We start from the raw sequence: 12,724 nt of genomic DNA, 5'->3' as shown, positions 1-12,724 counted from the left end.
GCAACCTCTGAACATTCCAACTCAGAAAACAGGAGTGCATCATATTGTGTACCACAATAGAAGATAAGCATTTGACACACTATGATCACTAACAAATCTTAGTTCAATATTTATAGGTGTCAACTATTAATTTCTCTCCGGTATTTTAGCAAAAACTCATTTTTATGTCTGTCATATCAGAACACAGGCATTTGTACTCAGCCACATTTACTGGTAATACATTACCATCCTCTTACTTTCGTTTTACCTTTACCTTCTCTTATCTTTTGCTCTTCTTTTGGCAAAACTTTTTCCCTCCCCTCACCTTTTAAAATAAACAAATATATATATACACACACACATATAAAAATAGTTTCCTGCTTCTACTATATCTAGTGTGATAGATTTCAGTGTGTTCGTTATTTACATAGTAAACTGTAAACAGTAGTCAGATTCATTAACAGCAAGAATTAGCATATGCAGTACAATTAGAGTCTATCAGAGAACGTCTTGTGAAGAAAATAATTAATTAATGAATAGCATTCATGAGTAATACCTTACTCATTTTACATTAAGAAGAGTAGAACAAACTTATGAACCAGCCTTAGAAATACAGGCATTGCTCAGACAGTAACATTACGTGGTACTTCAAGTAGTTATATAAATGTAATGCAATGTTTCGGAGAAAACTGTTAATAAATTGTTTGATGACACACGGCAACATGAATTTACATTTGTTGGCTTCTTTATACCAGCAGCTTCAGAGATAAGCACTGTAAATAAAGCTAGTGTTTCCAACAAACCCTCATGTCACAATACTATCCAGTGAAAGAACCAGTAATGATGAACAGATGCCCCAGGGAAGTGGGGGGAACAACCCAAGCAATCTGTTTTTCTGTCAGACCAAGAATTTTGGAGGCCCTATGTCACATATTATAAAATAAAAAAAATGCCTTTTGTAAAAATCAAACATGACCTCTCTTAATCTTCCATATAATAAATAATAATTTCCACCTTTCCACATTATCAATCTCTGCAGAACAGTCCAGGTATGCTAGAATCTGTTTCTCCAAGTAACTGTCAATGTTCTCCTCTGTCACAGAAGATGCACTGAAAACATTCTGGATGGCTGAATTTGAAAATATTGCCTCGTATTTCCCATCAAAAATCAACTGCAATAATGGTCCACTTTCTGGGGAAAAAAAAAGAAAAAGAGAAAAGAAAAAAGAAAAGAAGAATTTAGTGTCAACTTTGAAACAATTTTGTCTTACAAGAGCTATTCAAACCAAAACATATTCCACTCCCCTTTCAAGGAATGAATCTTCATTTACATTTCAGGAAAAGCACAGTTGCACTGAAACTAAACAACAGCAGTAGCAGATGTCACTTTATTCAAGATATATTGTACAGATCTTGTATTAATGTTACAGTGAAATACAAACTACCACTGAAATTTCAGGGGAAAGACATGAATGGCCTTTTAAACATGTACACTACAGTTATTGAAGACAACTTCAATTACAAGTTACAATCACAAGAGGGTTTTCTTCCTCCAAAACATTTTGTATGAATGTGTTACAGTAAAATCGTATAGACAAGATAATAATTTCACAGACTAGAGAAGCCTTTTAGGGGTAACACAACAAATAAAAATGGTTCAATACTTGCAAGAGTTCAGTGAATAAATTCTCATGTAAAACTGCACAAACTACTTAGTCCTTCCTTTAAATGCTTAGAATATTCACAAAGAACGGGCAATATGATTTTGTCTTCAAAAAATAATTATTTTCCTATGATAAGTTTACTATCTCAGTGAGAAGTCTGCATACGGAGTCAGATTCTTAGTAGTAACTACTAAGGTGGATTTGGATTCATGAATGTTTCTCACTGAAGTGATTCAAACAGAAGTGATGCAAGTGCTATACATTTAATTCCTAAGAAGCTTCAAAACCCACCACGTTCTTGACCCAGGCTACAACTTTGTTCACAGAAGATATCTTCCCTTTATTCTTCAGATAAGCTACAGGGCAATCAATCCAGCAGCTGTTAGAACAACTTCACCATGTTAAAACCCTCCATTCTTGAGAAAAATCAGTATCTATCTACACTGCAGCTGTGGCTACAACTCATGTAGATGTACTAACTGGTTTTAAACCAGCTGATGCAGATGGTGGTAACGGTGCAGCTGAGGAAAGAGCTCTGCATAGGATAGGTGCCTTAATATTAACCAGTGATTCCAGTTAGGATCACAGCTTCTGTGAACTCAGTGTTACCATAACTACACTAACCAAGCCAGCCAGTTTAATGCTAGCACAGGCATAGATCCACACAAGCAGCAGCTGTGCAAGGAAGTGAACAAAATGCCAACCCCAAGCTCATTCAGCTAAAACAAGTATTCTAAATCTCAGACACATGGGAAGACCAAGTACAGAACTAACTTCAACAGCAGCGATGGATGACTTAGTAGGAATGGGTAATAGAGATACATTCATTCTAATCTCTCCGGACCAGGCTGTTGACCACAATTTAAGTTTGTTCTTTCTAACAATCATCAACTCAATAATGTAAGGATCACTTGTGCTAGATGACTTAAAAAACACTGTAAGCTGTACCTGGAAAGGCATATACAAAAGAAAAGTAGAAGTTCTGCAGCCCTGCTGACACCATATTCTCACAGAAAGTAAAAATAATGAGAAACTTTCTCCAGTCTATGCTTTGAGGACACTTGCCTTCATAAAATGACAACTTCATTATATGGCATTATAGTCGCCCAGGCAGGTGATACTGTAGTTCGTAGAATAACTATCAGTTGTGAGGACACTAATGAAGAACACTGAGGTTTTCCCTTTCTAGTAACACTGTAACATAACTATAAACACATAAAAATCTGCTTTTGATTCTGTGTTTAGCTTCTGATAAGACACAGTACAAATTCAATGTCACAGTCTTCAAATTTAGTTTCAGAATCATCAATAGGAAAGGCTCACATACATGATGACTAAGAATAATTTCAAACCCCACCATTTTCTACCTCTACTGCAAGATACCTTTCATCAAAAACAGTCTCCCCCCCAGCATATAGCAGTACACTCCTTAAAAAAGCAAAACAAAACTAAAAAAAATAAAAATCAAAACACACCACAAACAGCACACACAACTCTAAGTGAAAAGGTAAGACCGATCTGACAGATGTCAGTGGTGTCACCTACCATTCCTAGACAGTACAATGATTAAGGTTAAATACAAAGTAACATAAGGAAACAGCTGAGTAGCTCTGTATATCTTTTTTTCCAAAATTCAGTAAGTGCTTGGGTAAGGTTAAACGAGTCTTTCAATATGCCACAACCTCTAAATGTTTTAAACAGCATGGCACATGACCTGAGCAAACTGTATTTCTAGCCTAACATATGGAAGTGCCTTTTCATAACAAATGTTACATTTTAAAAGCTGCTGCCTTCCCCTGAAGAAAAGCTGGGTCAGAAACAACATAATCAAGCCCTCTCAAGAGACTACTTTCCATTGTTTCCTCAAGCAACAATGACTAAATAACTAATAAAATATAGAACAGGTAGTTTATGCCACTTTTTCTCCTCATGGTTTGCTACAAGAGCGAGTTTCATATCACACCCAAATTCAGACAGGTAGTCTTTCACTCGTGGGTCATGAGGCAGTCGAAGGAAGCACTGTGATTAAAACCCTCCAGAGTGCCAGCATGAAGTGGGCCGTGGGGCGCCTTGCCGGGCACCGAGGGCAGGGCAGGGACTGCTGCAGCCGCAGGCTCTCCACCTGAAGCCCAGCTGGACCGGCAGGGAGCGGCCGAGAAGCTCTAGAGGAGAGTCCCGGCGCGGCGGCCGCGCCTCTCGCCTCAGCCCAGCCGGCAGTGCCGCTGCTCCAGGCTGACGAGCCCAACAGGCCTCCCCCGCCCCGCGGCACCGCCAGGAGCCCCCCGGAGCCCGGCAAGGGGCAGGAAGGGCGGGGGCCAGGGCGGGGGCCGGAGGGGTGGGCGGGGGCCGGGATAGCTGGGGGCGGGGAGCCGCCAGCCGTGGCCCTGGCTCGGCTTGGGGCCGGCGGAAACGTTGCTGGTTCCGCACACCCACAGCAACGGCCGCGCACACGGGCCGGGCACCTTTCTACCGCCGGGCCGGGACCTCCCCTCACCTGCCGCAGCGAATTCGCCCTGCTTCCACTCCAAGGACTCCGCCGCGCTGAGGAAGCCCCTCAATAGGGAGCGCTCCAGGGCCAGCATGGTCCCGCCGCCACGCTCGCTCGCGACCCCTGCGCTGACAGGCACCGCTGGCGTCCCCTCAACCCATGTGCAGGAACCGGCGGCAGGGAGCCGCCATGACACTGTCGCCGGGCATGCCGGGAGGAGGTAGTGCCGCGCAGGCGCGTCAGCAGCCCGACTGCCCACACCCCCCGCGCGTGCGCTCCCGTCAGCGCGGGGCGGGAGGAGGCGCGTGCGTGCTGCGGGTGCATCGGGGGGGCGGGCAGGGAGGGAGAGTGGACCAGGGAGTGATGGAGCGCGCGCGCGCGGTGCGGCTGCTAGCCGCGTTCCTCGGCACGACCCCCACGTGCGCGGGGCGGAGGATTGGGCGGGGGGGGGGAGGGGGGGACACGGACGGTCTCCGACCCTCCCCCGGCAGGTGCCGCGCCCTCGCGGGGCCGTTGCGGGCAGCGGCGGGGCGGGCAGAGCCAAGGTCTTCCCCTTTCCCTGTGAGAGCTGACGCTGACCCCGAAGCAATAGGGAGTTGTGGGGCGAGCGAGGGTAGACGTATGCACGCGTACATGTGCCCACGTATATGGCGTCTGCCTGTGCGTCTCCGTGTGGAGACTCCTCTGGGAGATCCCCGGTGGGAGCGGCAGGAAGCAGCCGAAGCGCGCAGCCCTCAGGGGGGAGGCGGGCTGGGCAGGGCAGGGCCGGGCCGTTGTTGGGGCAGGGCCTGGTAGCGGGGGCATTCCACGGGTCTTGCCGTGGCTGCGGCGCCAGGAGCACCTCGGGCAGCTGATGTGCAGGGAGCTTCCGTGTGTCTGTCCGTAGGAGTTCGGTTCCCTGACTTCTGGGTGGTGTGTTCGTCGTGTGTTCTCTCAGGCGACGTTTGCACAGGATCGGGAAGTTAGAACGTGTAAAACCCGGTTTTTTTCAGCTGCATAGGTGAGAAAAATGATAGTGTTTCAGATTTGAAGTAGATAACAGAGAAAACATTATGATTAGAGACCTGGCAGGATTTCTTTTGACTAGGTATGGTCAAGGTACCTGCACGCCTAAAGGTGGTTTCGATACAGACATGCAGTTGAATTGGCCTAATAAGATTTAAGAGGAGGTGAGGACTGTGCTTTGGTCTGTTCCCGTATTAATTTCAGCACCTGTCCAGATACCTGCAGGAACATAATTCTGTCCCATCATTTCTGAGCTCTTCACTTTCATTATGTGCATGTACATCAGGAGAAAAAAGGCCATGCCTTCCTGCTCATTCAAAATTGAACAAAAGAGTTGAAGCAATAAAAAAGTTCTCTCAGAGTTGCTAATGAAACTAAAAGGCCATCACAGCAGGGGGCAAATTCTTGATATGGAAAGATGACTGCTCTGAAGATAACTGTACTGTAAGGGTTGGAATTCATTTTGCTATTTGGAGCAGTGTGTCGTATCATGAAATAGAATATTTGTTAATTTTAGTTTGATACTGTTCAAAAAGTAAAAGTGTTTTCCTATCCATATCCAACATACTGGCTAAAATTTGAGGAAGACTTACTGCAGCTTTTTATTTAGATGACTGTAATAAGTTATTGCCTGTTTGGGCTTTAATATGCAGGCTGTTAATTTTAATTTTAATCAGATTCATCAGATTAATTTTTTTATCAGGTTTATCAGATTAATCAGACAAAAATGCAGTTAAACAAAAATGTTGCTTTTCAACTTATTTGCTGACCTGAAAGAATCTGTTCTATTTATATCTGTTTTGACCAAAAAAAAAGGATAGAAATTTATATAGTTAATAGATAGCCATCAACACGCTGTCAGTTCCAGGAACTGCAAACCAGAAATGAAATTCTTAAAACATAGTAAATAATTCAGTTTCCATGTACTGTGTTAGAAAAATAATGAAATTCATTAAGTTCATTTTATGAAATACATTGTTAAAAAGTAGAATGTTTGAAATCAAAAATGATTTCACTCGCTTGCTCTTTGTGTGTGTAGCAATAGAATTGTGATTCTGTACGAAAAATGTAATGGTCAGGAGTTAGACTAATTCTTTGTGTTTAAATGTAACTTAGACAGTAACAGATTTCTTCACCTTCCAAGTAATAGATCCGCATTAAATGTACATAGATTTTGCAAAATTAAATGGATACATTCATAAGTGAGGTTAAGTGAGGTCTAACTAAAATGGAAGATAACACTCCTTTTCACCACCACCGCTGCTTTTTTTCTTTGGCATGGAATTCAGAATATCTGTCAAAATACAACTAAGGATGTAGTAAATCAATGAAAAATACATTTGCATGGTCTGTTAAAACTATTAAAAAAAAAAATCCTGTTGTGAGATTTTCTGCTTTTTATTTTCAGGGAAAACTGGTAAAGTAAAATTTTCTCAGAATAAATAGTTGGTAAATATAATTACTTAATGAAAACGAGGAATATTTTGCTGTCTTTCTCACCTCTGCTAGTTCCCCCAATGTGAGTTTTTTGACCCCTACAGTTCAGTTCTGGAGGCATCCAGAAACTATACATGTAGACGTGGCACTTTGGGACATGGATTAGTGGGTGTGGTGGTGTTGGGTTGACAGTCGGACTTGATGATCTTAGAGGTTGTTTCCAACCTTAATGATTCTGTGATTCTATGATTCCATAGCAGGTATGTGGACAGGAATACCACCAGCAGGAGTTAGTGCCCACCTGACTGACAGCAGACTGAGTGTTACTGCTGATGTAAAAGATGTTTTTGATTGTGTATCAGATGCTATTTGCCACAGACTTACTGGTCTGCTGTTTAAGTTTGTTTCCCCTAAATGATTTGAAGTATATATTTCTCAAAGAGTAGTCAACAGGTTTTGTTTGCATTTAGGGATTGCTTCTGCCAGTTGGCTCAATGGGAAGCAAGTCTTTTGCAATACTGTGTACTGTGGATTCACGATTTTAGCATAGTGCTTCTTATTATTTCTAAGCAGGAATTAGATAATCAAACCTTCTGATAAAAGAGTTTACAGAGAATAACCATCTTTAACTTTTTTCCAAGAGTATAAGAAATTTATCCATATGAAGTGTTGTGCTACTGTGTTACCTGAACTAACATGTTTAATGTAAGTTAAACATGTTGCAAGATACCTGTGCTGCTGTTTTGATGCAGTATCTATCTTCTGTTGCAGGTTTTTTTTTTTCCTAAAGACTTTTGAAACAGATTATCTCATTGTGGACTACCAAAAACCTGCTACCTGTAAAAAAAGATTTGGTAAGTTTAAAGTAATTATTATTAGCATAGACATTTATTGTGACATTTTTAAAAATAAGCTGCTGGTTCTAAAAGCTGCTATTACGTGAGTTTTAAATTCATTCTCAGTTCCTTGTGCCAGGTCTTGGTACTGTTGAAGAAAGAAGCTATTATGTTGTATGCCATTTTTGAACAATAGTTAATTTGCTATTTGAGGAGTGGGGAAAAAGGAAGGAATTGTTGAGGAGAAAACCCACTCATTGGTGTAACAGGATGAAAGCTCGCAAGATTGTGTAACCAAAATTCTGCAATTTTCAAGAGAATATTTGATGTATCTCGTGAGAGGAGAGGAGCTGCAAGGCTTATATTGGGGAATTCTATCAGCTTTTCTTACTTTGGATCTGTTAGTTCAAACTGTATCCCATTAGCCATTCATTTACTATTGTCTTTCCTGATGTCCATGTATATATTTGCTGTTCATTTAGCAAATGTTTTTCTCCTCCTTCTTTTTTCTCCTTTCTGTCACATCAGAACATACCTCATTTGAACTTTTATAAACTAATTCTTGCCTGGTTAATTAGCAGAAAATTGCTCTGCCTCAACTGCATAACATCTGTGAGTTTTCAGACAAAGAAACCAAAGCTTATGCGAAAATAATTCAATTTACTGTTCAACAGAAGAAGAATTCAGAAATTACTCTTTTATTAAATAAGCATGTCATATCATGCCTGAATTTGCAGAGGGTTTAATGCCTTCTCAAATGAGCTGACATAGAATCATTATCTCATGATGTCTTAGTTTTTTATACAGCAACTTTGTCATTCTTTGCTAGCTTCAAAAAGAGAGAGAAGGATTTAAAATGAGATTTTTTTTTAATATATTAAAGGGCTTTCATTCGTTATATTCTCTTTGCTGGTCTAGAGAAGAAAGCTGAACAAAATTGGTTCCGATCACACTACATCAAACAGACATTTTAGCTGGAACAGAGAGAGTCTTGTATTAAAGCTACATGATAACTTTAATCTTTTTTGTGCACTCAGTAGCACATTGTATTTTTGAACATAGAGTGTGAAAAGTGCATGGTCACCTGTAAGCAGAAATGTGGTTTTGAGTTTACCTCACATTTTAATAAAAGAACGGATAGTTCTGGTTCTTGGTATGCATGTGTGTCACAGCTAGTTCAGGGTGGCTACCATGCTTCTACTGTGTGATACTGCTGGCCAGAGATTGGTAGGTTCATCACAAACACTGATAATGACAGGCAGCAAACGATGAAGGGGTGCCGAGTTTCATGTTCTGAGTACCTAGTCGAATTCCTAGCATATCGTCTTTCACCAGGGAACAGTGAAGCTCTTAGGCAGTCAGTTACAATTGTGCTTGAAAATCACTTACAGTGCTGCTTTTCCTGTTGGTCCTCTGAAGTTTGAGGTATCTCTGTGACTTTTGACTTCAATAAGGTTTGGTGTGTGACTTAGAGAATGAGGACCATTGGTCATCCCTGTTTTATAATGTAAGATTTGGTGAGTACTGTGGATGAAAGGGGGCATGGGGATTGTATGGATGTATGTGTTAATGACAGAATATTCCATGTGAATAAGCAGAAGAATAACTGATATGTTTTTGTGACTATTTTTACAACAATATGATAAGTGTTTCTCTTCAGCTTTCTGTCTTAGATTCTGAAATCAGATCATTATGTGATTAAGCGTTAATGCATTTTACGCAAATTGTATTCAAACATTGTTTCAGATCTGTAGAAGGGTCACTGAACTCTTATATGTTACAATGCACCTTCCAATATGATTTTTCTATGTAATTATTGTGAAGGATTTAACTTTAATAGTGGTATTAGGTCTATGGTAAGTTATAATGAGAGTCAGGAACATCCTCCCTGATGAGAAGTGTACTACCCTGCAAAACTTCCAGTTGTTTACAGCTTTGCCAAATAGCACAGGTATGTAGTTTGATGTTTTCTATTTGGAGAATGTCCCTTAGCTTGAACTTCAAGGCAAAGTAGGTGCAATTTATCTTTTTTGTGAACAAAGGCACAAAAATGGGTTTTTTTGTGTGTTTTCTACTTTTTTTTCTCTGAAATGTATGTTTTGGATGACGAGGTATTTAGTGATTGGGGGTGTGTTGCCCTATATGTCAGAGAAGTACTTTTTTGTGATCTCTATTTTTGCCATCTCAGTTTGAATTTGCTTAAGTAAAAGTTCAGCATAGTTACGCTGTCTGATAGAATTATAGCAGAGGAATAAAGAGTTTGTGAGGACCAGCTGTTAAGGCAGGAGGCCATGAAGTCTCGAAATAACAGAAATTCAGTTGTTCTAGTAAATTTAATCTAGGTAATCACTTCTGCAATATTTATGAGAAGTTAATGTTTTACAGTATTTTCAAATGTAATTTTGAATAACATGGAGTATCACTGAGGATGCTGTTGGTCCTCCAAAGTTTGAGGTAGGCGAAACTGACTGCAAATACTGTAAGTTGCGAAGAAGGAGGTTCTAGCAAAATAGATAACTAGATTCTAGTGAGGGAAGTGGGTGGAGAGAGAATATTCACACTTAAAACACCAGTAGGTGTGACCGGCCTTTAGCAACCAAAAGTTTGCACTAGAACAAATGTTCATATTCTCCATAATTAATTTCTCCCTAAATCTTTGAAACTACTAGCTTCTTTGAGGATTATCTGTCCTGGGAAGAACAAAATCAATGTAAACGTTCTCTTTCAAAACCTGCCTCAAAATAACTGTCAATGTTTACTATATATTTGTAATTTGACACAGTGAAGGATTGATGAGGTCATTAACAGTGGACTAGGATGACTTATTTCCCTGTCCTTCATGACTGTTTCTGCTGAGCTCTTTACTTCTCCTGGCTGCCCAAAGGAGAAACTCTGACATGTTCTAAGCAGGCTTCCAGAGAGTTGGAGAAAACCAACCCATTCTTTTACAGTTCCTAAAGGTGACCAAAGGATTCTTCAAATCTCTCAAGTTTTCTGTGTACTGCCAGCACCCATGATGCACTCGAGATTTTTCCATTCATTTTGCACAGCTGTTAATCATTAGACTCCACAAATACATGGAAATCTGTTGGTGTCATTCACTGTCTCTTTCTTTCCACAGACAAAACTCTTGGTATCAGTAAGATCAGGATTTGACATTCATTGACATATGTAACATGTATAACCTTTCAGATCCTATGGTAAAATGAGTGGTATCTGTTCTATTTCAATCCCCTTCCAGGTTTCCTGTGGCTACTAGGATGAAATTAATTTCCCATAGGTTTTCCAACTGTTCTTCTCAGTAGCAGAATTGTGCCTTACTTTTGCTGCTGTGGGAAATTCTTTCTTCTTTCCACTGTTGTAGGCTAAGGAACATTCTAGTAGGGTTATGACTAGAGAGCAGAGCAGAAATGCGCGTGATGAGAAATCACTTTTTGCATCTTGTCGCATGCCTGAACTCTGCTGATCTATTATACATCTGTTCTGTTCAAAGGCTGATCGTAGCAATTAGTAATAAAAATAAATTAGGAAATAGTAAGGGATTAGTCCATGTCATGTTAATTTATGTTCTGCCACAAAATAAATTACAGGGCATTGTGACCATATTTTGAATGTGAGAGTAGGGAAAATATTCATACTGTCCTCAACCTGTTCCCTTAAGAGAAAAGCAGTTGCTTTAGACTTAGTGTTGCGTCTCAGAGGAAGACCTTTTCTTGTTCAGCTTAATGAATAAAAAATGATTAAAGGCAAAACAGTTCTTTTTTTGTTTTTGGTCTTTATCTAGTCTCGAGTGTTGGTTTTAGGATATTTATCTTAATTACCTAAGGTTCTATTTGGCTATGTAGTACCTCTAGCTTTACTGATAAAGAATGGCCTGAAACAAATACTGTCGCTTTACTAAGGATCAAAAGTTAGCTAAAAACAGATTTGCAGAAACAGATGGGGGGGGAAGAAAAAAAAAAAAGCTCATCAGAAAGTTGTTAGAGATGTAGGAGTCTATTAAGAACTGGAGAATACTTTCTGTCTTTGTATGGATTCACACAGAGCAAAAATACGTTGGTGGTCTGACATCCCAGAGTAGCTTTGAATTGCCTGAATCACAGAGCTGCATCATAATGACTCATTCTCATTGCACACTGACATCCCTGCTGGGAAAGAACTGCTGTCTCTCCCTTGTAGCAATTTCAGTTTGCACATTTTTGTTTTTTCCTCCTACTGAAGTTTTTGTTCTTACAGTATATCTACAAGTTGAGATTGCCTTCTTCAAGAAGACAGGCACTGTTTAGATGGTGCAGTAGATCATTTATTTAGTAGGTTATTCATTCTATACTTAGAAGCAAGTGTTCACTCCTCCAAATGGAAAAGGAATATAAAGTCCTATCTAGTGTCTCTAGGGGCCTTGCTATAACTGAAGTCCTTCCCATGTTGACACACAAGAGGATAGTAACGCAAGCACCAGTTTCAGATTTGTACTGTTTGTGTACATCTTTCCTTTATATACGTCACATCTAAACCCTTTAGAATAAAGATGCTAATCCTTATAAAACAAGCAAGTGAGCAGCCACTGAAAGAAAGGCCTTTCTAAAATACGATGATCAACGAGTACCTTGAATTCTTTGTATTCAGTTCCACTCAGCTCAGAACTATCCTGCCTGGGATTAAATGGTACGTGTACTGTTTTTCCCCACCATAGAAAGAACAAATGAACCAGTAATGGTACACAAAGAGTAGATGCTTCAGTAACCATATGTTCCTCTAATGTGTCTGCATGTAGATGAGACATTGTGTTTTCAGGGCAGATTCCCATATTTATGCTGGGGGGGACACAGGGAAACCAAACCATCCTTTTTCTAGAAATTGTGATTTTTTTTTTTTTCTCTCTCTCTCTCTCTCTCTTATGCTTATCATCTTCTGTAACCTTGGTGACGTTCTGGGTGATCTGTCCTTCCACAAAGTCATTAGAATTGTTACTCACTGCATTTTTCACAAGGACTTTTCAGGTGTATGTTGGTATTACCACCAAATTCTTGTCAGCAAAGAGCATATGACTGTTGATATCTGGCAAAACTCCTACAGGATTTGCTTTTAAAAAGTGATAAGCCTGCACAAGACGAGGAGAGATCAGGCCAAAGAGGCGTAGCGGTAGTCCCCTCATGAATAAAACATTCTTTCGTAGAAATTCCAAGGAATAGGTTTAGGGTCTGCTGCTACCTGTGTCTTGGTAATATTCTCAGAGCTTCTTGACCAGTTTTTTTTTTTTTTTTTTTCTTTTTTAACTTTATGCATCCATGCCTTGCCCTTTCTTATCCAGGAAA

General features: G+C 40.3%; 1 protein-coding gene across 1 annotated transcript in view; it reads right to left on the bottom strand.

The window, feature by feature from the left end:
* Positions 1 to 4,225, bottom strand: part of TTC27 (tetratricopeptide repeat domain 27) — a gene marked incomplete at both ends in the record, with an annotated part of 167,242 nt that extends 163,017 nt beyond the window's left edge. The window contains one exon of the mRNA XM_081998456.1: positions 4,138 to 4,225. Within this exon, the coding sequence (XP_081854582.1) occupies positions 4,138 to 4,225 (88 nt within the window). The remainder of the gene's footprint in view (positions 1 to 4,137) is intronic.
* Between the last annotated feature and the right edge of the window lie 8,499 nt (positions 4,226 to 12,724).

Source organism: Phaethon aethereus (assembly GCF_964289735.1).
Source record: "Phaethon aethereus genome assembly, chromosome: 3".
Classification (NCBI taxonomy): Eukaryota; Metazoa; Chordata; class Aves; order Phaethontiformes; family Phaethontidae; genus Phaethon; species Phaethon aethereus.
Note: the sequence above shows the minus strand (reverse complement) of the source record. Positions and strands in the feature narration are given on the sequence as shown.